The 25,116-nt window shown below is 36.9% G+C and overlaps 1 protein-coding gene across 1 annotated transcript; it reads left to right on the forward strand.

Moving 5' to 3' along the window:
* On the forward strand, positions 1-24,805 carry nrtn (neurturin). Its single transcript, XM_082156615.1, has 4 exons — positions 1-587; positions 1,251-1,299; positions 19,127-19,400; positions 22,197-24,805. The coding sequence occupies exons 3-4, from the start codon at positions 19,154-19,156 to the stop codon at positions 22,622-22,624; spliced, it is 675 nt and encodes a 224-aa protein (XP_082012741.1). The 5' UTR covers positions 1-587; positions 1,251-1,299; positions 19,127-19,153; the 3' UTR covers positions 22,625-24,805.
* Positions 24,806-25,116: the final 311 nt, after the last annotated feature.

Genomic DNA, 25,116 nt, shown 5'->3' on the forward strand with positions numbered 1-25,116 from the left:
CTCACGGTGGAGTGGAAATAAACACTGTGTCTGTTTAATTCAGTTGAGTTGTCAGGGCTGCTTCATTACGTGGCGCAGCAGGTAGCAGCTGCCAAAGGCTTCTAATCCTCTGGTGTGGAAAGGATCAGGGAGAAGGTGGCGTGTCCTCTCGGCGAGAGCACAGGACACGTTGGACAGGTACCTGACTCTGAGATCCTAATCTCCATCTGTAATGAGGCGTAGGGCCGATGTCAAGTATTTGAAAACTCAGCTTCGGGTGACAGCAGCAAAAGTAATGGAATACAGATTTGGACATGTTCACGCAGAAGGACAGATCTGGCTTCATGGCAACATGAATGCGCCTCTCTCAGAGAGAGCGTGATGGGATTTTGGCTACTGTAGGGACTTGCAGTCAGCAACTCGCAGCAACACAGCTTTTCCTCGCATTTATGAATCATTACAGAGGAATCTGTTGGATAAACATCTGTTTGAAGCTGTTTTTCGAAGTGATTACTTCTTTCGGAGTTGTGTATATGAAGGATGTAAGACAAGAACCTGCACAGTAAACATTTAAAGAACCGCCCATGAACAGCTGCTTTTGTAAACAGGTGAACGAGCGCTTCCAAATTCTTCAAATATATATATATATTTGTGTATTTTTTATGAGTACTAGTTTGCAGGTGTTTTGAGTGACAGATGGTTGGCATATCCTTGAATTACTGGTTTTTGTGTGGAAGTGTAATGTTGGCTAGGAGAGCAGCTAATGGGTTTCTATTTGCAGCGCTCATTATTTGAGGCTGGTTACTCATCACAGTACAGATTGGGAGGACATTCTTCCATATTTACTTCTTTTTTTCCTCCCAATTTATGCAAATAAGAAAGTCGAAAATAACAACTCATAACTAAAAAAAAAAAGTGATTTTTACAGGACATTGGCTTACATATTGACCAAAACACCGTTCATGAGTTGCACTCTTGTTTAAGGCTGGTTACACCACAGATTGTGAAGACATTTTCTTCCTTTTTCCCATTTTGGCAAAAAGGTTTAATAGCTTAAAGCAGCATGAGGATATTCAGATATTTTTTACACTCTCGGCATCCCTGGATTTCTAGAGGATCCTGTAACTGAGGAATGCAGTGCGTATCCTGGACGAGCTCACAAATTTTCATAAACACTGCGCAGGATTCATCCATGTTACATAAAGAGAGAAACTAAAGCACTCTTCTAAAGAGAAAGGGCTGGAATATTGATCAATGCCATTTTTACACAGAGGTCAGCTGAACAGGCACGCTGTGGAGTCTGGATAAGCCGGGCAGACGGTAAGAACTCATCCTGTTCAGCTTAACTACAGCTTAAGAACTGAGGTTTTCTCAAACACTCAAATTATGGACAAGCAACATAAATGCAATGAAAAATGACAACACGTATTAGTCTGAGGTGTGTGCGACAATTTGATTAGTACAATTAATTATTTGGAAAAACATAACACATGAAACCATAATCGCTGTGAGTAGACAGCACAGAATACAATCCCACTTTATATCAGGTTTCTTTAACTATAATGTACTTACATTAAAAAAATAAGTACAGTGCACTAACTGTGTTCATTTTGTGTTGGAAAAAATTTAGCACTTTATTTTACAGAATATAAGTCATATTCTATGTACTTATTATTATAACTACAATAACTGGGTAATAACTAGGTTCTAACCCTGAACCTACCCCTAAACCTAACTGTAACCAATGTAGTTACCTTTTATTACCCAGCACTTTCTTATGTAAGTTCACTGTAAGTACATGTACTGTAAAATAAAGGGCAACCAAAAACATTTGTGCTTCTAATGAGGTGGAAACGGGTAAGGTTAGTGACAGGTTTGGTGGTATGGGTAGGTTTAAAGAAGGTAAAGAAGGATCAAGGGTGTAATTATAGATGTAATAACAGAAATGAATTCCGGATGTAATTGCATCCTGGTGTTTTTTAATGTACACCATTGGTGCATTGTATCAAATGATTGATTTAAATGTTAGTGAATAGTAGTTAAAGACACCTAATATAAAGTGGGATGCAAAATACATATGGATTTGGATGGAGTGTAATTTGATGGAATTGAACCCAGGGGTCTCAAAATGGTTTTCAAAAGTAAAAAAAAAAAAATAAGTTTGGATGTTTAACTTGTCAGACCATCTTTAAAAAAAGAAGTGCTCATGGTGTTGGAAACTGAAAATACAAGACACACACCAACAATTAAAAAAGTAAATAAAATAAATCACTGTGGACTGTACATCAGTGATAAGCTTATGTTTAATGATATAAAGACAAACAGTATATTGGCTTATATATTGATTATATATTATTGATATATAATTGATAATTTTCATAATGCATTTTCAGTAACACTTTACAATAAGGTCTCATTTGTTAACATTAGTTAATGCATTAACTAACATGAACTAAAAACGAGCAATATAAATATTAACCTTTGCTAATGTTGGTTAATAAAAATGTTCATGTTAGTTCACCATGCATTAACTACATAAAAACAACTTTTGATCTTAAAAATGTATCAGTAAATGTTGAGATTAACATTAACTAAGATTAATAAATGCTGTAGAAGTATTGTTCATTATTAGTCCATGTCAACGAATGTAGTTAACTAGTGTTAACAATGCTTTACTCATCTGACACAATGATGCCTTTGATCATTTTCGTCTCTTATATGCCTCTTATATCAGAGGAGTGAGGTTTACCAGCACAGCTTTCACTAGCTGGCTTTCATTACATCAGCACTATAATAAGAATGGAAAAATATGAAGCAGAAGCAGCTCATCTGACCCTTCTCTCAGATGCAGTTTACACTTGGTATTAAGATTTGTCTCAAGGGATTATATCAGTGCCATATTTCTCCCAAATGTACTATAATTTTAATCTCACAACAGTAATTTTAGGCAAGCGTTCCTGCTTGTACTGCACGTTGAAATCAGGCATACTGTAGAAGTATTCTGTGTGCATATGTATGTGTTTTTACAAATGTTTCGATCAGACTGTAATTAATTTTTAAAGTCCAGTTTATTACAGTCTATTACAGGGTTTAAACCCGGCAAAGCGGCAAATGACCTTTGTTTTAGGTAACTGGTTGATACACCTGTCCTTAGTGTAGTTTGAAAGCATTCAGACACATAAGCATTCACACCACAACTGAAAGGGGTTTCAGACACCTCCAGATGGGGTTGAAGTGGACACATTTGAAATCTACCTACGCCGCATTGAGCAGCTAGTGAGGAAAGATGTGATTTCCAGTCTACCAGCTGCTGCTAATTGGCTGTGAACTTTTTATGTGCTTTGTTAAGATCTGATGTCTCAATTTCATTGTCTTTGGCTCTGTTCACTTACAGTATAAGAGTTCAGCATAGACAAAGTCTTTAAACAGGTGTCACTCTTAAATTAAGTATTCAATGTAACCATAGTGGTTACAGCTCTCTGGTTCTGTTCAGTTAACGTTCAAGTTTTATTTCTCAATCTCCAACCACACAATTCCTTGCATTCTGCCATTTTCATAACCCAAGAGAAGCTGGCATAACATTTGTAAATATTAGCAAAGAATAACTTGCATGCCTCATTTTGGTCACCGTGACAAAACTTTTTTTTTTTTTATCCTATAACAACATTCCTTTCCAAAAATGTTGTCTTGACCCCAAACCTATCCCTACCAGTAACTTAACTCTAAAATCAGAGGGAAATGATTGATGTATAACACTGATGTAGAAGCAGGTTGCAAACCTAAACTTGACATAAACTGTAAACTTCTCCCTCAAATCTGATTGGTTGATTGGTATGTTGCTCCAGATGTTGATCCAGGAACATGTGGTACTTGGTGAAATCACGTTCACTGCCTCATATCATATGTGTAAACTTGCCAAACTTGCGCTCAAAAATCGGTTGTGACTCCTGAAAATGGTAACCGAACTGTGTATATAAAAAAATAAAATTAAAAAAAAGACTGGCAATGGAATTGTGAACATAACCTTATAGTTTGCATAGATTTTTTTAGTGAACCATGTAATGTGTGTGGGCTCCTGTGGTTTGAATTCAGGACCCATTCCATTAATCGTTCACAGAAAAGCCCAATTGAGTCATTCAGTACCTCAACACATCTTATCCATAACTACCGTTATCACTATCTGGATAAAACATCTGCCCAGAGATGAAACTGTACAGTGTTCTGCATTGACGTCCCCTTAGGACAGACACTTCTTCAGAGTTAATCTTCAAACTCAGATTCCATGTCTTTTGTGTGTAACAGTGTGCTTTTACATGCAATGCCAATACTTCACTCTACTAACTTCAGTTCAGTGGCAAATGGCCATTTGTACAATCAATGAGAGTGAATTTATTGGCCATATGATCAATAAGAGTCAGCATTAATCCTGAATCAGAGTGATGGTGTTTTGATATAAGGCACATTTAAAATGGGCAGCCTGACATTAGCACAACCTATACATAAATGGGTATTTTTTTCTAATCAAATATCATTTGTTTGTTATTTTGAAATTTTATAATAAAATACTACATTATATCACTTAAGTTTAAATGAATGAAAAAAACAAATATTTACATTTTACATAAAATTTAAAATGAAATTAAATGCTTTTAATATGTATTGATATTCTTTTATATTAAACCCAAATAATTTATAGTACCCACTTACAGGGAAGTCTGCTTTTAATCAGTTGATTGATGTGGACAGGGTGTGTTAAGGTCCGTCAACAGTTTTTAGAGTCTCCACATCTTCAGGATGTTTAAAAGCCTCTTAAACTCCCCTTGGGAGCTTCTGAGATTAATTGTGTTAAAGAGTGCAGTATGAAACATCTTATTCATGCATGTCCCATGAATGTTTCATGCATTTGCAATTCATAAACACAAAGCTCTTATGTTACACTCCCATCCTGCAAAAAACTGCAAAAATAAGCAATGTCCTGAAATCGAGCCATTCATAGCTGATAAACATCAGGGTGGTTATGTTTAATTTAAGAGGCGTTTGTTCATTTTCTATGAGTTTTATTCTGTTGTTTAGTGTGTAGTGAACACGGCCACTAAACACAAGCCCAGAGCAGTGAGGTAACCTGAAACAGTTCTGCCCGTCAGAAGTAACAGAAGAAGAAGACAAGCCAAGAGCAGCAGAGTGATTGATTTTGTCCTGCTTTTAGCACCTCAACTTCCTCTGACACTGCAGATAAAGAGAAACGTCCACTCTTTGTACAGTCATTTGAGTTGGATCTCACTGCATGATCACCTTGCATTGCTTGGGATTGAGGCAGAGCTTTATCAGTCAGAATAGCAGATTTCTCAAACAATGCACTATATTCATCTAAATGCTTAATTTGTACATGAGAGCTTTGGGCTGGTCACAGTTTTTAAAAGGTGAGGTGTGTCATTTCTGGGACACTAGCGTAACCAAAAGCAATTGCAAAAATTTCCCAAACCAATGTGCCATTGGTCAAACAAAACTTGCGCCATTGGTTGCCAGTGTTTCTGTGTCGGACCCGTTGAGACCAATGTTTTGCAGCTGTATAGTTGTCTCTTCAAATACTTAAAAGAAAGTATTTCCAATGAAACCAAAATCAGAGTGTTGTGGCTTTAAAGGGGTGGTTGATTATTATTTCACTTTTTTTAACTTGAGTTAGTGTGTAATGTTGCTGTTTGAGCATAAACAACATCTGCAAAGTTACGACGCTCAAAGTTCAAAGCAAATGGAGATATTTTATTTTTCAGAAATCGCTTTTCAAAGACTACAACAAACGGCTGGTAAGGACTACAATGAGCTTCTTCACAGTTAGTGACACCACTAACCCTAACATTTACATAAACGCGATTATCATGACAGAATATGCTAATCAATGACTTGAAGATAGTTAACTCCACCACATCAGCTACATAAATTTATCAACTAACCATTCAGAAATGTCCTGTTGCATTCTTAATGTTGTCACTTCTTCTTGAGTCTCTCCATCTTCATCCGACTCTGGTTTGAACATAAAAGGCTAAACATTGTTGAAATCTTCAGTGAGTGTCTGTGTGAGGTAATCAAAGATGCTAACACTGGAGCGCTTGAAGCTCCGCCCTCTGTGCCGGGAGCAGCAGCAGATTACTTGCATTTAAAGGGACACACACAAAAACGGAGCGTTTTTGCTCACCCTCAAAAAGTGACCAATTTAACATGCTATAAAAAATGATCTGTGGGGTATTTTGACATCAGAGACTTATTTATCTAGTGAAAAGGGCATTATAGGACCCCTTTAAGTCCATGTATATTCACTTTGAAGTCATCTATATTGCTAGTGCACTCCTAAAAGCTAAACCTTAAGAAAGGTTGCGTAAAAACGACAATCTTTGATGTCTTTGCGTAAAAACAACAATCAAAAATATTGATGACTCATGCTGCACCACTCAGATTTCTGTCCAATCAAATCCTCAAATGAGAATCTCTTGCTGCATAATACTGCCTGCAACCACCTAGTAAGTAGCTCGCGGCTATGATGTAACTAAACCCTATTGGCTAATTAAAAACAAGGGGACTGGACATTCAATATCCCACCCATTTCCTATTGAAACCTCCAATCTAGGTTCATTGAAAGAAATGAGCTTGTGGCGACATTTCTGCAAAATTATATTATGTTTCTTGCATGTTGTGCAATTTTCAAAGTGAAATGTCTACACTTTTATTATGTTGGCTGTTTTTTGTATTGCAGTAGTTCGGCAAGTAAATGTCCAATGAGTGGCATTAAACGTTAATGCTCTATCACGTTTGAAAATAATGTTCCACCTACACTAAACTCTACTCTAAAGCTAACTGAGAGTATTAATAAAAACAAACATGAGATAAAAACACATTGCTGAAGCAGCCATGTCATTTTAGCTTTCATGGGACTCGTATCGCTCTGCTCCGCATCGCAAGTGCAATGCTGTACCGGGTGAGCTACTAAGCAAGTTTACTGTCACAAAGCCATGGCTTTTGATTATGTGACGCAAACGTGAAAAAATACAAATCATGTGAAGTTTACAGATCATGTGCTATGACAAATATTTTGAAATCATAGCATAATTTTGTGCAAAGAATCGTGTGAAAATAAGTTCTCATTAATCGATAACCTGCTCCTATCATCATAATTTGTATGAAAAGGAATAAAAGTTGTTGGTGTAGCAACATGATGACATATATCACTCTTCCCAAGGTTGCTGTAGGCAGGGGGACTGTGTTTAAAAATAGTGTACTGTAAGTTACTTTAGATAGAAAGCATCTTTGGGCGCTGTGGTTTAAAGTAATGCTGAGGTTCATGCCCTCTGCTTATGGGTAAAGTAGTAAATGTAGTTCACATGTCTGCTGCTGCTCAACTTGGGAGGTATTAGCATTAATACCTCCATGAGCTGATTCAACTTGTTTTGTTTTTATAAAACTTGCTTTCAAATTTTTCTTAAGCTTAAACAAAAGGAGTGTGCTGCAACTATTCAGTACAAGAGTATTCCAACTGGATAGCCTGTTTTTTTTCTTCGTTTTTTTCTGATCTTTCACTGATTTTTCATAATCAGTGTTGTTACAGAAGCTACAACTAAAAGTATTAACAGTTGGTAATTAAAATAAAGCTGAAATTTAAGCATTTAAGGTAGTACCACAATTATGTCAGTTTCATGGCAGTTGCACATCATAGAAAAACAGTTGCTTTAAAGGTGCGTAAAGTTTTTTGGTTTGTATTTTGCTGGATCAAGGTTTGGCCTGTTAGAATTAGCAGTTAGTCCCTGGAGGCGCTATAAATACCCCCTTATAAAAATCTTTCTCAATTGATATAGATTCAAAAGTAGCCATCTATTCTCAAAAAAAAAAAAAAAAAAAAAACATTTTTGGAAGTAACATATATTTTGCTAATATTTCATTACAGTATATGTTTTCCAATGTCCATATGAGGGCCAACCCACCCAAGCAGATACAAATAATATATATATATATATATATATATATATATATATATATATATTATTATTATTATTTATTTCATTGTGTTTAATTGAAGACATTGAAGCTCGAGGAACACAGAGTATAGAAGAGTGTTGACCGTCTATAGATGACATCATCTGCAGTACGTCAACAATTCAACAGAGTCAGAATATCAGAACACGTGATATTCGATTTACGGTATTTCTATTTTCTCTGAAGCCTGAGAAACTTATTTTTGGAAAGGTTGCTCTTGGGATGCTATTGTAGCCATCTTGTAATTTTTGAGTGCCCACTTGACTAGACAATTTACTTTTTGAATGTTCCGTAAACACAGATCTGCTCAAGTCCACTTCCCTTGAAAAGAATACACATTTAGAACAATCGTCTGTTTCCTAATAAGGAGACAGTGTGCTTAATAGTGTGATTTGTGTAGGGTGTATCCTGGCTGGAGACTATGTCTGATGTCTGAGAAGAAAACAAAGAGGCAGTTTTTCTAAATTTCATTTGAGGGTTATTGTTATGTTTTGTTTACACAAGACTGAAAGAATACTCTGTCTTTCATTTAGTCAATGAGTGTTTCTCAGTCCCTGCTGTGAGCAGCCTCATGAACCAGCATCCATTGAAGAATAATCGAAATGAATCTCTGTGATTTACTTAAACAGTAAAAGAGTCCTGGGTTACAAGGTGATCTTGTTGGAATGTAATTATGCATTTACGTTACAGATTAACTTACTATAGGGTTTGGGTTTGGTTTAGGGCTATTTGCATGTAAATATGCATAATGTATAGTTATTACCATAGAAACTACATGTAACGTGTTACAAGGACACTGTAAAATAAAGTGTAACCCAGTCCTTTCGCGTTTACATACTATGTACTTACTGTAGTAATTTCAATAACTGGGCAATAATAGGTACTGAAACTACTCTTAATCCAAATCTTAACCCATGTTACATGTACTTTCTTGGATAAGTACACTGTAAGGGCATTACTGTAAATGTCACAGTCATGTTTAGTTTCTGTCTTGTTTAGTTTAATTGACTTTGGCTCGAAATTGCCCCGATCCCCTCGTTAACTATTCTCTACATTAGTCCACTAAAAGAGTGAATGAAAACTAGTGAGTGAATTCAGACACTGAGTTCGCTGGAAGGGCTGCCACTAGTTTGTGGTTGCTGTTTAATAATCATATGAAACTTATAGCAAACTGGCAGCTCCAGTAATAATGAAAAGATTTATCTTCAACTCTGCATAAACCTTAATTAAACAATTTAAGAATCAATTAAAAAGGAATTTATACCTGTATGATATTACACTGTAGCCACATCGGACAAACGGCCATCTTCTGGCGAGACGTGAGAATTAATTTGCCGTGCGTCTTTCAGTGCATTATGGGTATTCTCTAGCCGTTGAGCGTACATCGGTTGAACACTCATTATTGCGGTGCATTGTGGGAATGCATGAGTGCACTCAATAACTCACAATAACACTCACTTTGGTTTTGGACACCACTACAAATGGCTGTTCTCTCAAATAGTGCTTTATTTAAGGGTATAGGGGGCCATTTTGGACACAGCCTTAGTTTTTATTGTCACCATTTACTAGTTCTAGTCATTCATTCGTTGTCATGGTTTCGAATTAGTCCACACCTGTTCCCTGTTCAGTTGATTACCTTCCTCTGTGTGTTTAAGCCTTCTGTTTTTCTCTGTTCTTTGTCAACATTACACTGGTTGGATGTTCACGCATCTCTCTTATTGGATTATCTACACAAAACCGTGACAGTAAAATTTTCAATACAAATAATATTTATTTTACACTATTATATTCTAATAACTTGAATTGAAAAATTCAGATCAGAATTACTAGTATTTTGTTCTTTATTTGATAATGGTTTACCTACTTTTAAGCTAGAAAAATAAACTAGTTACAGTTGAACTGTTCATATTATGATCATAACAACTTGAATAAAAAATTTCTATTTTGTTGTTTATGTTTGATTAGTGGCTTAGGTAGTTAGTAACTGTATATCGTTGCTCTCTGGTGGAGAACTCTCACCTCCAAAAACTTAACTTTTTTTAATAGTTAAAATTTATATTGTGGCTTTATGTGTGATCAGACAGTTTCATGTGTCATTATATTATTCTTAACATTTTACTGAAATCCAGCTCATATGGAGTTACAAGGTTTTTGATCAGTATGAATTTCGGTGAATTCCAGACATATGTATTTTGTCCGTCATTAGAACAGCCTCATCTGAGGCAGTAAGTGCATCGTATTACATTTTCATCAACTTGCAGGTTATAAAGTTTACTGTAGCTATGTGGTTGCTCAGTTTTCTTCTGTCTTTTAGCCAAAATCTTATTTTATTAAAGACTTGACGACAAATTAAGACACTCTTCTCCACTTTTCAAATAGCCTACATAAAACGGTTAATAAAATTGAGTAAAGAAAGCAATTTACTTAGCCAAACAAACAGTTTTTTTATTTACCCTTTCATTGCAAACGAGCAGAAACGGTCTGCATGCAGCACTTCATTCACGACTGAGGCAGGGCGGAGTAATAAGCTTTTATTGACAGTTTGAGGAACCAGTGGTGTTACTTACAATGCTCAAGTAGAGTCAAATGCTCTTTTTAACACTTTTAATAGGTTAGATATTTGCAACATCCACAGACAATTGTAAATAGTGACCAATAGTAATGATTTCTGGGGGGGAAAAGACAAGATACAAGGTTTTCTACCCGACAGCCATGATATATAATACCAGTTAAAAGTTTGGGGTCAATAAGATGGATGGATTTTTTTGCAAAGAAATTAATAGTACTTTTATTCAGCAAGAATGTATTACATTAATCAAAAGTGACCGTAAATATTGGTATTTTGTTACAAAAGATTTATATTTATATTTCTGTTCTTTTGAACTTTGTATTCATCAAATAATCCTTAAAAAATTATGTATCATGGTTTCCACAAAAATATTAAGCTGCACATCTGTTTTCAACATTGATAATAAAAATGTTTACTTGTGCAGCAAATCAGAATATTAAAATGATTTCTGATGGATCATGTGACACTGAAGACTGGAGTAATGATGCTGAAAATCTTTGATCACAGCTTTGATCACAGGAATAAATTACATTTTTAAATATATTCAAATAGAAAACAGTTGATTTAAATTGTAATAATATTTCTCTAAATTACTGTTTTTACAAAAAAAAATTTGACTTCTTTCAAAAACATAAAAAAAAATCTCACGACCCCTAATGACTTAATTGAAAGTGTACTCCAGACAGGAGAGCTGATGTCAAAGCCGAGATTATGATGGTTATGAATCATCATTACTCACATTCAAATTCATCTTTACACGCACACACAAACTAGTAGCCTATACTTTTTTTATGAAGACCTCCCATTAACTTCAATTGTTCTTAAATTAAGTTAATTATAATCACTTTAGACTACTATCTTTATATGGCAGAAATAGTAAGAGTATATGTTATTATGCTATTTTGTTTGTTGACTTTTTTATTCTGACATCAGCATCTGTAGACCAATGGGAATTAAAGAGAGGCCGTCCCCTGTACTTTTGGAAATCCAGTTCACTGTTTGATATTAGACTGACCCGTCTCTTTCGACAGCTCAAAACAACAGTTAAAAGTGTTTGCATTCATATACTAGACATTTTTTGTACCTGCAGATTTTACGCCAGACAACTAAACTTTTTGTGTGACATTTTTCACACATAAGGATTGAAACAAGTACACATTTACCTTCACACAAATAATTGGAATTCAAACAGGCTCTTTATTTACATTCTGGCATGTTTGCTTTTACTACCATATGATATTTTCACGTATAAACAGCAAAGCTTTGGCAGGAAAATCATGGCACATCCACACAAAAGCTTGTCATGTACCGCTCCATATCTTTCTCTTTCCATGTTCTTCTGGACCAGAACCAGAGTCTATATTGCCCAGTGCACTCTAATAACGTCTGGTGAAGTGTTTGAGAGCGTGTGGTCTGGTTTAGCTCTTAGTCTCTGGAAGACATTTCCTGATTTCAGCTGCTGAATTGTTTGGTACCCCCTAGCTGCTTTTTTTCAGTCTGACAGAATCTTACGGGAATGGGATCAATAACTATAATTCCTATAAGAATTTAGTGTTTTAAAGGCAAGCAAAGGCACATCCATTGGCACAAACTCTTTCAAGCATATGGAATTAATATTCTGTGTCTTGTTATGTGACAAGCAAAAAAAACATTGTATATTTATGGTTTGACACATTTATAACAGAAAGAAAGACATTTCAACATCTCTATTTAATAAGAAGAAAACAAATGATATGTACCAACACATTTTTTTGTGTTAATGGAATCGGGCTAATATTTTAAGTAGGTGAATAACACTATCAAAAAAGTACTAAAAAGGTTTTTGTGGACATGAACCATGGCAAAACCATGTTGTTGTTGTTGTTGTTGTTGTTTACAGAGAGCTTACTATCTTATTTGATGACACTAAAATAAGGTTGTAAAAATATATATATATGTGTGTGTGTGTGTGTGTGTGTGTGTGTGTGTGTGTGTGTGTGTGTGTGTGTGTGTGTGTGTGTGTGTGTGTGTGTGTGTGTGTGTGTGTGTGTGTGTGTGTTGTGTAATATCATAAATTATTCAACCCCAATTGCAAATCAGGTTTATTGGCAAAATGTACAGACTTACAGCTGTCTACAATGAACAAGTGAAACAAAAGTTATTGAAATAGCTCAACACAACAAATGTTTCAAGTGGTTTGGCTAGGTTTGTTGAGTGTCACGTTTGACTGCACGTTAGAAATATGGCTAAGACAAAAGAATGGTCCAAAAAGTTAAGAGAAGTTATCATCACCCTTCACAAACAAGGAACAGGATACAAAAAGTTAGTGAAGGCACTAAATGTAGAGACACCGTTGGAAACATAGTTCGCAAGTTCAAAGTTTAAGGAACAGTGGTGGTTACACAACCTAGATGGGGCAAAAAAAAAAGGAAAACAAAGGAAGCTATCAACAGCTGCAACCAAGAACACTCTGCCTACAGTTAATCATGATGGTGCTCGGTGATGCTCTGCGGCTGCTTTACATCCTCTGGCACTGGAAACCTGCAGCGTGTGGAAGGAAAGATGGATTCATTGAAGTATCAGGAAATCATAGGAGAAAACGTCATGTCATCAGTGAGGAAGCTGAAGCTTGGGCGTCATTGGACCTTCCAACAAGGCTTGGTTGAAGAAGAAGTCCTTCTACAGTGGCCATCACAGTCATCTGACTTGAACCCCATAGAAAATCTCTGAAAATCTCTGAAAATCTCTAGAAAATTCAAACCCAAGAATATTACTGAACTGGAGGCCATTTCTCATGAGGAATGGGCTTAGTACAAAAGATGCTTGCCATGAAGGGGTTGAATAATTTTGAGACTGCAAAAGTCATTAAAAGTCTATTTTAATTACTTTTGTTTGATTTGTTCATTGCAAACAGCTGAAAGTCTGTAAAGTTTGCCAATAAACCTGATTTGCAATGGGGATTGAATAATTTCGATTACAACTATATACAGTTGTGGTCAGAATTATTGGCACCCCTGGTAAATATGATCAAAGATGGCTGTACAAATAAATCTGCATTGTTTATCCTTTTGATCTTTCATTAAAAAAATTCGCAAAATTCTAACCTTTCATTGAAGTAAAAGAATTGAAAGTGGGGGGTAAATCACATCGTGAAATAAATGCATTTCTCCAAAACACGTTATATATATAATTTGAGGTAATAATTAGAATAATTAAGTATTTTTAACTTTAGTCACCATAAATAAGTAAACTTGGTTGAACTTTTTTATTTTATTGTCGAGGCAAATCATTTTCAAAGAGTTGGAGCAAGCTATTTTTTTCTTTCTTTCTTCCCAATAGAACAGACAAAATATTTTTATGTCATCATTTGAAATTATTCTGTACACTCAAAAAATTGTTTGTAAAATGACTTAAGGGCAACTATTTTACACCAGTACAATAAGATTAAAACGAGTACATTTAAACAAATAATGTTTTGTTGAACCCATTTAATAGATTTAAGTTACTTAGATAATAACAAGCAAAAGCTTGTTAGCATGCTAAAAACAATCATGTTTATCATAATTATTATTATTATTATTATATGTAGCATGTGATAAGCAAGTAAGAAGAAACTAGTCTCATACTGGCATAAGCTTAGTAATTGCTAATTGTGTGAAGCAAGCAATACAGATCTTGGTTGTCATGTAGCCTCCCACACACACGCCTGGGCGTTGGGTGGACTGTATAAACATGATGGTTATTGTAGTTTTAGACTATAAATGTGAGCATGCATTTGTTCAGCTCACTTGCACAAAAACAGGTTCAGTATTCCTCAATATTAAAGGGACAATGTGTAGCTTTTTAGGTATTTTATTATCTAAAATCTATATTTTTATTCATAAATATGCCCTCAATGGTGTACAAATACCTATGCCAATGTTCAGACTAATCCTCGTAAACGAAGAATTTATTATCTTTATATACATGGGACGGGTAAGTCCACGGAGGCTTCCATGTAGTTCCGCCATCTTGAAAAACTATAATAGCAGAGAGGGACAAAAAGTACTAGGCCAACGCGTTTCCACAACGCGTTTCGTTCAGAGCCAGCGTCACGTGACTGAAGCCAGCAGAAGCGGAGGAGAAGAGCAGTGAGAGGCGCTTGTCACTGCCGCGGCAAGTTTAAAAGGCTGCACTGCACGGTTATTTATACACCGTTCATTCATACATACATATGAGTCACAGGATAAGGAGTCCTCGTCGTCGAAAAAGTCCAAAATAGATCGTAAAAGGAAACGTGACCGGAGATTACAAAAACAAGGGTTACTGTCAGGATAGCTAATGCAGGAGAAAGCTTTCAAAAGAGATGCTGAAGTTGCCTGCTTTCTTCTCGACAGGTAAGTCAATGTTACAGTCTTAATTACAAGCTTTTTTTTCATTGCTTGGTTGTGTACTTTATTATATAGACAGTCGAACATTTATAGTTAAAAGTTAAACAGGCTCTTTGATGAATAGCAGCTATTGAGTAAAGTAACGTTAGAGAAGGCTCTGATGATGATGATATCTAACAATGCACATACTTCAAAAAATATAACGAGTAAAGAAGGCATTACTACTAATTACCATAGTTAATGTTTTTGACAGTCAGTAGTTCATACTGTAACATTCTTTTTTTCGTTGTTTCAAGTTTCAGTTTGTTTTAAATAACAAACATGTTCACCCGAAGAAAAACTCGAAGTGCTATTATAAGACATCCTGTCATAGCTTTTAGGTACATAACGGCTACCGTAGATGCAACGGCGCATTTGAAAAAGTGAGGCGCTGGAGAGCATTATTTGTTTGAATGCAAAATACAATTTCACCACTAGATGGGAGAAATTCCTACACAATGTCCCTTTAATAAAAACAGCCAAATGCAATCTCAGAATATTACGCAAGCCTGCGATAATTAAATATATTAAATAGCACAAATATACTTTATGTATTTAATCTCACTTTATTAACCAATGTCTTTGCTGCTGACCTTCAATGATTTAATTCAACCATAGCAATAAGCCAAAATGACTAGATAAACATCACACTTTTTTTCATTACTAAGAGTCTCTACTGTACTTGAATGAATTTGCTTTTCCTTTCGCATTTGCACTTTTGGTTTGAAAGGGCCTTTACATTTGCCAAACAATTTTTGTTATTGAAAAAGAAACAAGCAAGCCCAGCCCAGATGAGAAAAAGTAACTCAAAAGTTACTAATACATTACTTATGATAAAAAGTAACTAAGTAACATGATTAGTTACTTTTTAGACAGTAACACAATATTGTAACACATTACTTTTAAAAGTAACTTTCCCCAACACTGGGTATTACCGTCTGATACTGATCACCATATCTTGGTATCGCCACTTATTCTAGTCCTGTAACAATAAGCCCTCTGATCCTAAAAACATCTCACTCAGAAATAAACATACCTGACAGATATGTGTCTAACAGAGCAAAAATGGAAAATAAATATTTATGTGGATGTAGGGAAATCACTGAAGAAAACCTACTGATGTACTTCTCTTGTGTTTGTTGTGATGTTGCCAAAGGAGAAGCTTGTGATCAGAGTAACACTACGGCCCAGGAGTAAACGCAATCTGTTTTGCTTGGAACTCACCATTTTATCCCCATCTGATAAATTGAAAAAGTAAAACAATACACAAGAGCACATCGGCAGCATGTGGCAGTTTTTGTATGTTCTGGATACTGACGATTTGGGCCACATGAAAACGATGTACAATCCACACCTGTGTGCGCTCCGAGACCTGCGACCGGAATGAGATGAACAGAGGAGCAGAAAAGTTACGGATGGCAAAACCACTTGTGCAAACATCTGTGAATGAAATCTTTGGAATAACAACTTGGTTTGCACGAGGCTGCTCATATGTAGCTGAAAGATTTAGAATACACAGTCTAAGATGTTTTAATTTGATTTGGCGTTTGTTAGTGCAGCAGTTCTGTAATTGTTGGACTGCTGTCCTTGAACCATTTTTTGAGAATAACAATAGTGTCAAAAATCAATGTCAATCATCAGTGCAGCCAAAAAAATATGAATATGTGATTGTTAATGTGGTTATTTGAACAATAAATGGAATTTAAGAAACATAATCCACCCAAGTATGAGAATTAAGCTTCATTGTTTTCCCCAAATGTGTCAACACATTGTATTTTCAGTGTTGCCACAAGGGGTGCCATAGGGGGCAGTTAGCACATTATGGGCCCTATTTTAAAGGTGCATTAAGCAACTTTTTCATGTTAAAAATACCCGTTTTCTAACCCATACATGCTTAAACAATTGCCTGATGGGCTGAATGAGCCCTTCTCTGATCACTGAGATTGTCTCTATAATCCTGTAAAGTAAAATAAATAAGAGGGATTCGGGCCGGAATTTTAGACTGGGCGTGACGTCATGCGCGTTCACGGCACGCTCACCTGGCTGTCTGGCAGGTTTGTGTATTCGCCGCCATTCTCCGTAGAAGATGGATTTTAAGAGACCGGCTTGTAGTTCATTTCAAGCACCAACGCAAACTCCACGTAAGATAAAAAAAGAAAACTTTTGTCCGTGAGCGTGCACACTTCTGGCTGCAGTTTCGCTTGCCGCCAGAGGGGGCATAGTTCTGCAAAAACTCAGAGACTTGCGCAATGCACCTTTAATGATCTCAGCACATGGTGAAAGTGCACTTAGGACATGTCCGAATCCACTTTTGCTAGTTTAACGACGGGAAAAATTGTCGGTGCGTGTGGCGCATGGTCTAAAAGGGTTGTCCTTAATGGTAATGGGTGTGTTTTGGGTGTAACGTGCAATAAACCAATCACAGTGTAATTTTCCATTCCCTTTAAAAGCTTTTCCAATTCCCTTCTTTGCGCTCGCACTCGGCACCGAGCTTTGCGCTCGGTGGATTCAATATAAATGGCGGAATTTGCAATCAGAAAAACTGAATGCTTCTCTAGCGAGGAAACGGATCTGCCATCTACGGGACAAGCCGGATTCTAACATATCTTTATGCACACAATATTAATCTTTTACATTGTAATCATTTTATTTTAAATATTTGGCTAGTTTGTGTGCTGCTGCGCGTGTGCCCCCAATAGCACATCTGTGTGTGTAATAAGCAGAGTGTATGCGCATTGTGAACCCGCCAATGAGTGCATGTTAATAACGCGCTCTTTAAATAACAAAACAAAAATACTGCGCCATTGACTTTAGACCAGGTTTGTGTTGGTCAATGGTGCAGTCTATTTCAGTTGCCTCAAAATAGCAACGCGCCAAAACACCTCGTTTTCAGACCAACACGCCCATAGGCAAACAGAGGGGTGCAAATGCATTTTCTATTTAACCATGTGGCGCAGGATGTGAAAATGATAACTGCGTCGGGCTGAAACTAGCAAAAAAAGCCCCAAACTCATGCTTGTCACACTTTCTGTGGTAAGCAAATACACACGAAGATGAATATTCTTTGAAAACACGCAGGAGATTGTTGGAGATTAACAGGAATAATAAATAAGCAAAAACCACATACTTAACAAGGTTGAGAACCGACCAGAAATAACTGAAATACATAGCAATATAGACAAGAGGAGAGCAAAGGCAACTTAACTAGACACAGGTGACACTAATCAATAACTAAGGCAACTAACAAGGGTAAATCAAGCGTTAGACAAAGAGAAAACACAAGCAACAGAAACACAAGAATGAAATGATAACTGATACGTTTACACGACAACAATGTACTAAAAATATAAACGATTTTCCTTTGCGTTTTTCACGTACAGATGACAACGTTGTCAAAACAATCCCCATCCACTTGGATCCGCGAAAATGTTTAAAAACACTGTAGCTATTATGCTGCCAGGCCAGTAGTTGGCGATGTCACTTTTGTAAAGAAACACTTTTGAAGTAATTACTTCAAGACTGCTAAAAAAGTATGTTCTATATAGTATGAATGTGTGTGGTATGAATGTAATAATCTGGACATACTACATTCACCATATTGTCATTATCATGTGACCTACTGTACCAGCGTCAGTTACTTTGCTTCACTGCCATTCATAAATCCTCTCCCGTGGCCTCATGGGATAGTAAAGTGTCCATCGTTATGCACACTTCAGAATCTCACCGGAAAGAAGTAGGTCATCTGGTTACTTTTTGCCTACACTTTTATGAGTACTGTGAATTCGGACATATTTCTTTTGTCTCATTCTGTTTTTATGGGGGGTTTTATTCATCCTGCCTATTATATAAGTATGCGATTTCGGATGCAGCCATTGACTTCCTGGTTTAACATTAGTCAAACTATTAACTTGCTTAGCTGGCCAGGGGGTTAGGATTTTGCTGGTTAGCTTTAACAGTTAGCTTCTGCTAGTGAATATTAGACCATTATGGGGATTAAAAAAAAACATCTTTCTCCAATGATGACCATACAGTAGTAGCGTATAATCTGACAAAATTAAAATTATGTCTAATGTTTCTGATGTGTGATGACAAAATCTAAATAGAATAACAAAAAATAAAACAGTGTTTGTTTTCCATTTTGAGTGATGGATGTTTGGTTGTTTTGCAGGGGCCCAATGCTTCTCCTCATTCTAAGATGAAGTTATGGAAGTTTGCTGCCATCGGCCTGATTCTCTGTGGTGCTGCACTCCCCCTGCTTGTCATTAAAACCACTTCCTCTTCCAGAGCCCCGCCCCCTCCTCCCCACCGCAGAGCTTCATCCTCATCGTTTTCACCACCATCATCTTCATTACACACCAGCAATCCGTCACCTTCCATTGGGGTTGGTGGGCGGCAACGGAGGGTCAGATCAGCTGACGGAGGAAACTCTTTCGTCTCAGAATGTAAGATCATATGACTTTATGTTCTCATATTATAGCGCAACTTATATCTTTGTTTAAATCAGATTGCATTTAGCATGCAGGCCACCCAGAAATCTTTATAGCAGATAAGACTCACTTCACACAAGGTTGTAAAATAATCACGATAAGCAGAATTTCATGTGAATTTAACCATCAATCTGATAACCAGAATATTCCCGGCAGTTCAAAATCACTGTGGTCACCAAACAAAAAAACAAACAAACAAAAAAAGGTTTCTCAGCATGATCTCATGAGTTTTTATCTGTATTTCAGATACATTGTGGTTTTATATGCATTCTTTTAAATATATTATTGACATCATCTAAAAGATAAATATTATGTATGAACAACTTTACAGACATACAAATGTTCACGAATCTATGACTATTTAATTGGTTGATTCTATTGTATTTATGAGCAATGCGATTGTTTTCAGCCAAATGTATTTGTTTATTTTAATTTGAAATTATATAATTTCATTCTGCTGCCAGCACATTTCCAAAAGATTAAATCATGTTAAACAAGACCACACTTCCAAATTCCAAAATGAATACAATTTCTGTAATCGTTTAACCATTACTTATGTAATATTTATTATATCTGTCATAGGCAGTTTTCAGAAAATGCTCTAAATGAAAAAATGACCATGTGTACTAATATTTTGGGAAAAGGGCTGGATTTAGAAATAGGAAATGAATTATTTATATAATTGTATATTGTAACAAATTATTGTCACTGTACATTTTTCTTCTTGTTTTTTTATTTATTATATTTTTGATAAGATTTTAGATTTGTTTAGATTTGGGATTTGGGAAAAGAGTTGAGGGATCTAAAATATATCTATAACTTGTTAAAATCAGTAGAAAATCAGCAAGATTCGTTTCTCTCTTCTGCTGAAGATTAAGAGATTGAAAATCCAAGCCAATCTAAAAGCCAAACCACTTTCATGGTGCCTAAAATGCAGGGTTGGCGCAAACTAAACTGAAACATACTTGGCAATCCACCTAAACCAGCTTCATGGTATAGGCCCAAAGCTGTGTTTCCCCCTGTCTGCCATTTGCTGGCTAAACAGATAGCTCCTCCCCCAGACTCACGCTATTGGCTGAGACAGTAGTCGAAATGCTCAAACAGCAGGGCTGTTTGAAAAGGTGCGTTCACACCATGTCGAAATTATCGTAATGTTTCTGAACTGTAAAAAGTCTTTACATGTTTGTAGAAATTGTAATTGTACAATGTATAATTCATAATTTTCTGAGAGCTACGACTTGTCCCACAGGGGCGCTGTACCCACTGCAGATTTAAGGTGTGTTTGACTTGAAGTGGCGCTGTGCAGACCGATCAGTGTATGACATCAAAGTAACGCTATAACGATTTGAAAGCACACAGAGTTTTAAATACGGTAATCACGACATGGCGTAAATGCATCATAAGTAGATCATAGAACCAATGCCACCAATGGTCTCTAAAATCAACTTAGTTCACAGTGATTTTGGGAAACACAGCCCGGATTGTTTTAATAGTTAATCAGCCTATTGTCTTATAATTAAGTGATACACTTGATGTTTCATCTGTCTGAAACTCCAAAAAGTTTGTTACAAATTTACATTAGCCAGGAATCACATTTTCTCTTTAATGGAAGGAATGACAATTTATGTAAATATCCACCCCAATACATCTAAGGCTCTGTTTACACCTGGTATTAAGATGCGTTTTGGTTGATCGGCACAAGTAGACGAGGGAGACTTCCCATTTACACCTAGTGTTTTAATCCGTCTCTTTTGTCCACTTTCAACCACTTCTGTACCGATTTCTTCGACGGGAGGATCTATGGATGGGAAAATGTGTGTTTTTTTTCCAGATCTTTCAATCTAATGAACGAAAAAAGCTTGTGCAATTTATGAACACGCCCGGAGACTATGGAAAAAGCAGCAGCTTTCATTTCTGCTCTGACAGCCGCAAGACCACACCGAAAGCGGTGAGTGTGTGTAGGGAATGGTGAGAGAACAAACCCATTTGTTTTTCATCTTCAAACCAGACTTGGGTCTTCAGCCGACAATGTTTAAATCCCATCTGGCTTGCGCACTTCCCATAATGTTTACGCGTTCGTCAGTAGGTGGAGAACAGACGGTCTTTTGTGGCTGTTCAAACACATATGACCACATGAGCGCCTACACTACGAAAGTAATACGGTCAGATGCGTTTTCGACTACCTCTGGGACTAGTTCACTCATTTCCAGGAGATGGCACAACACCCTCCTAACATTCACGTAAGCCACCTAACATGGGTTCGAATTCATTCAATAGTATTTGTGCACAGAAAGTGAAAGTGATGTAGTTGAGTGCGATGAAAAAAGGGGCGAGGGTCTCCACAAAATCCGAATGCGAGTGGTCACAGAAGACGCATTTGAAACACATGATAATACCAGGTGTAACGGTAATGCATCTTAGTACCAGGTGGAAACAGACTTTCTCTCTCGCTCGCTTGATTTCCGGGATATTATATATAATTTGTGGGTGTCAGGGAGCTGCTATCGACATGCAGGAGACTCTCGGACCTTCCGGGAGAGGTGGGAAGTCTGACACATTCAAGGGGTTGAAAAGCAAAATATGTGCAGCTTGCATTTGTTAATTACTATTTCAGCTGTAAAGTTTAGGTTAAAGCTTATGTCAGTGTCTTGCCTCATAGACTTCCATTGAAAACTGCATTATATAATTGAAACAATGCTAATGTTTTTATTATACTAAATGCTAAAAATAAATGAACCCTTTTTTTCTCAGTCATGGAGTTGTTCCAGAGTTTTACAGAGGGCGAGCTGAAGCAGGTCATTGGGACACTGGTGGAAAGGAAAGCCCGTAGAGATGCCCAGCAGAGCAAAAGGACTAAACGGGCTAAAAAGCGAGCGAAACCCTGCTCGCTGCGGGAGGTGGAGGTGACGGTGAGTCAGCTGGGGTTAGGCTACGTCAGTGACGAGACTGTAGTCTTCCATTACTGCAGCGGGAAGTGCACCACTAGCCGCAAAAACTATGACCTGACGCTGGCGTTCATGAAGCGCTCGCGGCTGCTCACAAAGGACCAGAAGGACAAGGCTCGTCACAGCCCCTGCTGTCGGCCCACCGCGTACGAGGAGGACATCTCCTTCCTCGATAACTTCAATCGATACCACACAATCCGAGAGTTTTCGGCCCAAGCATGTGGATGCGTCTGACTCTGAGGGTCAAAACTCATCTGAGAACCATCAAATGTTTTAATCAATCAAGACAAATTTAAATGAAAAATATAGACCTCTAATTCTGAGAACATCATCTTGGTCTTGGGCTAAAAGCATACAAGAGCATAAGTCTTGCATTGCCTTTACGGAAAATACTTGGCTGACAGATTCTCCTCAGAAACTTCTGCCAGTCCTGATGAGGAGAAACAGAAAACGTATCATGCAAACAGTAATTATTCCCATGTTAAGTCATTGCTAATGAGATGCTGCTGTATGTCTTGTTTATATCGCCTTCGTGGGTCTATTTCAAATAGCTTGAAATGATGGGTGAAGGTTGAGCTCAGAGTTGAAATGCAGAACACCTCTAGAAAATGAATTCAGGGCTTCGGTAAACAAAGCAAAATACACAAAGGCACACCCAGTGCTGAACATAACTTCCTCATTGTGCTGAAAAAGGAAAGGACCTGACATGTAAATGATCGCAGCAATTCTGAAAGGTTTCAGTTCTGAGTCTCTAGTATTTCAAAGTCAAAACATTCCCAACATCAACTTCAAACTAACATATCAATTATACTAAACATCTACCTCAGCTTTGATATAGTCAACATGGCTCTATAAAAGAAAATTGGGAATCATGCACTTAAAAACTGAGGAACGTACACTATACCAGACTTTCAAATCCTTCCGAACACTACAAACTCAAGGGGACAATATCCCAGCATATGCCTAATTCCCTAATATATAACAAGTTAAAAACAGTAGGAGCAGTATGTCCAGTGTTCCCAGATCAGGTAGACGATTTTCAACCCAAAAGCTCTCAAAAACCCACCCAGAACAGAGTTAGATATATTTATAAAGAGCCTTCGAGTCATCTCCCACCACAGGTGTGATCCACGTTTTGAGAGTTGGGTCATTCTCCCACTCTTTACTACAGATACATCTTACTGTAAGTTTATGCCACTTTGGCATAGCGATCCCTTAAATATACAGCTACAAGTTATTGCACTAAATACCCGTCATGAATGATCACGTCTCCCTGCTAATCGCTGGTTGGCTAAAAGTGCGTACTCGTCGGCGACGTCAACACCAACGGCAGCCGACTCTGCAGTGGGAGTGTATACGTTTAGTAACGTCATGACTGATTTTATGGAGTACATGCACACTTGAGCTTTGTTTATTAACCAATTAGACTACAAAATTTTGAAAACCTCAAAATGGACCCCAAACCAGCCCAAATTTTGTCTACACAGCTCTCATTGTTCATTGCTTCCAGCCATTTCAGGAATCCCTCCAGAAACAGTTGCAGATACCAAAGGTTCCTCTCATTGTCAAAGGGTTTTTTTTCCTTCGGATTCTTGTAAGTGTATTGGAGTCGAAGGTAACCTCTCAGCAGCAATCTGTGTGTTCTCAGAGCGCTGTCAGGAAATCTGCCCCTGAGGTCTTCCCTTAGTTAACCTGACCAAATCCACTTAGTTTGTGTAAATCCTATAACACATGAGTCTAATCCACTTAGCTCCTGTCAAGCCTTGGCCAAAAATACTGAGAACTAAAGTGGGAAGAACAATACCTGCAAAAGCATCAAATGAGCCTAAATAAAAGTGTGTCATGATTTTAGCCCTGAACTCCACCGAAAGAATCTCCTGTAATCAGGCATTAAAGCACAGATATTAGTTAAACTAACTCCTGATTTCGACTTTCCGTAGTCAATCATGTTTGCATTGGCATAAAAATAATACTATACTTAGTGGATTACAGCTGCAATAAGACACTTATGTACACATGATGTCAACAGATTGCAGATGTGATAATCGCATGCAAAAGTCACCGTAACATTTTTTCGGAGACTATAGGAAAAGAATTGCCGTATAAATGAAGTCGCTCACATATACGATGAATCTAAATGAGAGCTGAAGTGGTTGTCTTGTGCTCAGGAAGCAAATGAGTGTCCCTTTAAGCCATATGTAAGTCTGATGAGTTCATTAGAGCACTGATATAATTACAGGAGAGGACTTAAGCCCTAACGCGCGCCCGGCCTTAAAACTCAACCAACCATGTGCTTACAGAGGTCCACAGACTTTGTGCTGCTGTAACAAACATTAATAGAAATGGTTTTTTATTTTGTATATATTTTGTTTTTACATATGAACAGATAAATATATATATATATATATATATATATATATATATATATATATATATATATATATAAAACCAAACTGAATATTTATGCAATACACTTGTGTAGTAATGTGCATGTATATGGTTGTAAGAATCTTTTAGCATGCGGAACTAGAAAAAAATTGTTATGAAACCGAATCTGATTTCACCTCAGAATATCCTGTATTCCACGTTCATAATCAAATACCCAATGCATTCGGAAACCTTTATTTAATGTTTCAGCAATATCATGCAAGAGTGCTATATTGAATATTAACATGGTTTCTAGTATGATATTGCTTTTATGCAATAAAGTTAAAGAGATAGTTCAC

Source organism: Leuciscus leuciscus (genome assembly GCF_965113295.1).
Source record: "Leuciscus leuciscus genome assembly, chromosome: 23".
NCBI lineage: Eukaryota > Metazoa > Chordata > Actinopteri > Cypriniformes > Leuciscidae > Leuciscus > Leuciscus leuciscus.

Coding starts and splice junctions, on each gene's coding strand:
- nrtn (XM_082156615.1), top strand. CDS start 19,154: ATGAAGTTATGGAAGTTTGCTGCCATCGGCCTGATTCTCTGTGGTGCT. Junction 19,401..22,196: donor AAACTCTTTCGTCTCAGAAT/GTAAGATCATAT, acceptor TTTTTTTCTCAG/TCATGGAGTTGTTCCAGAGT.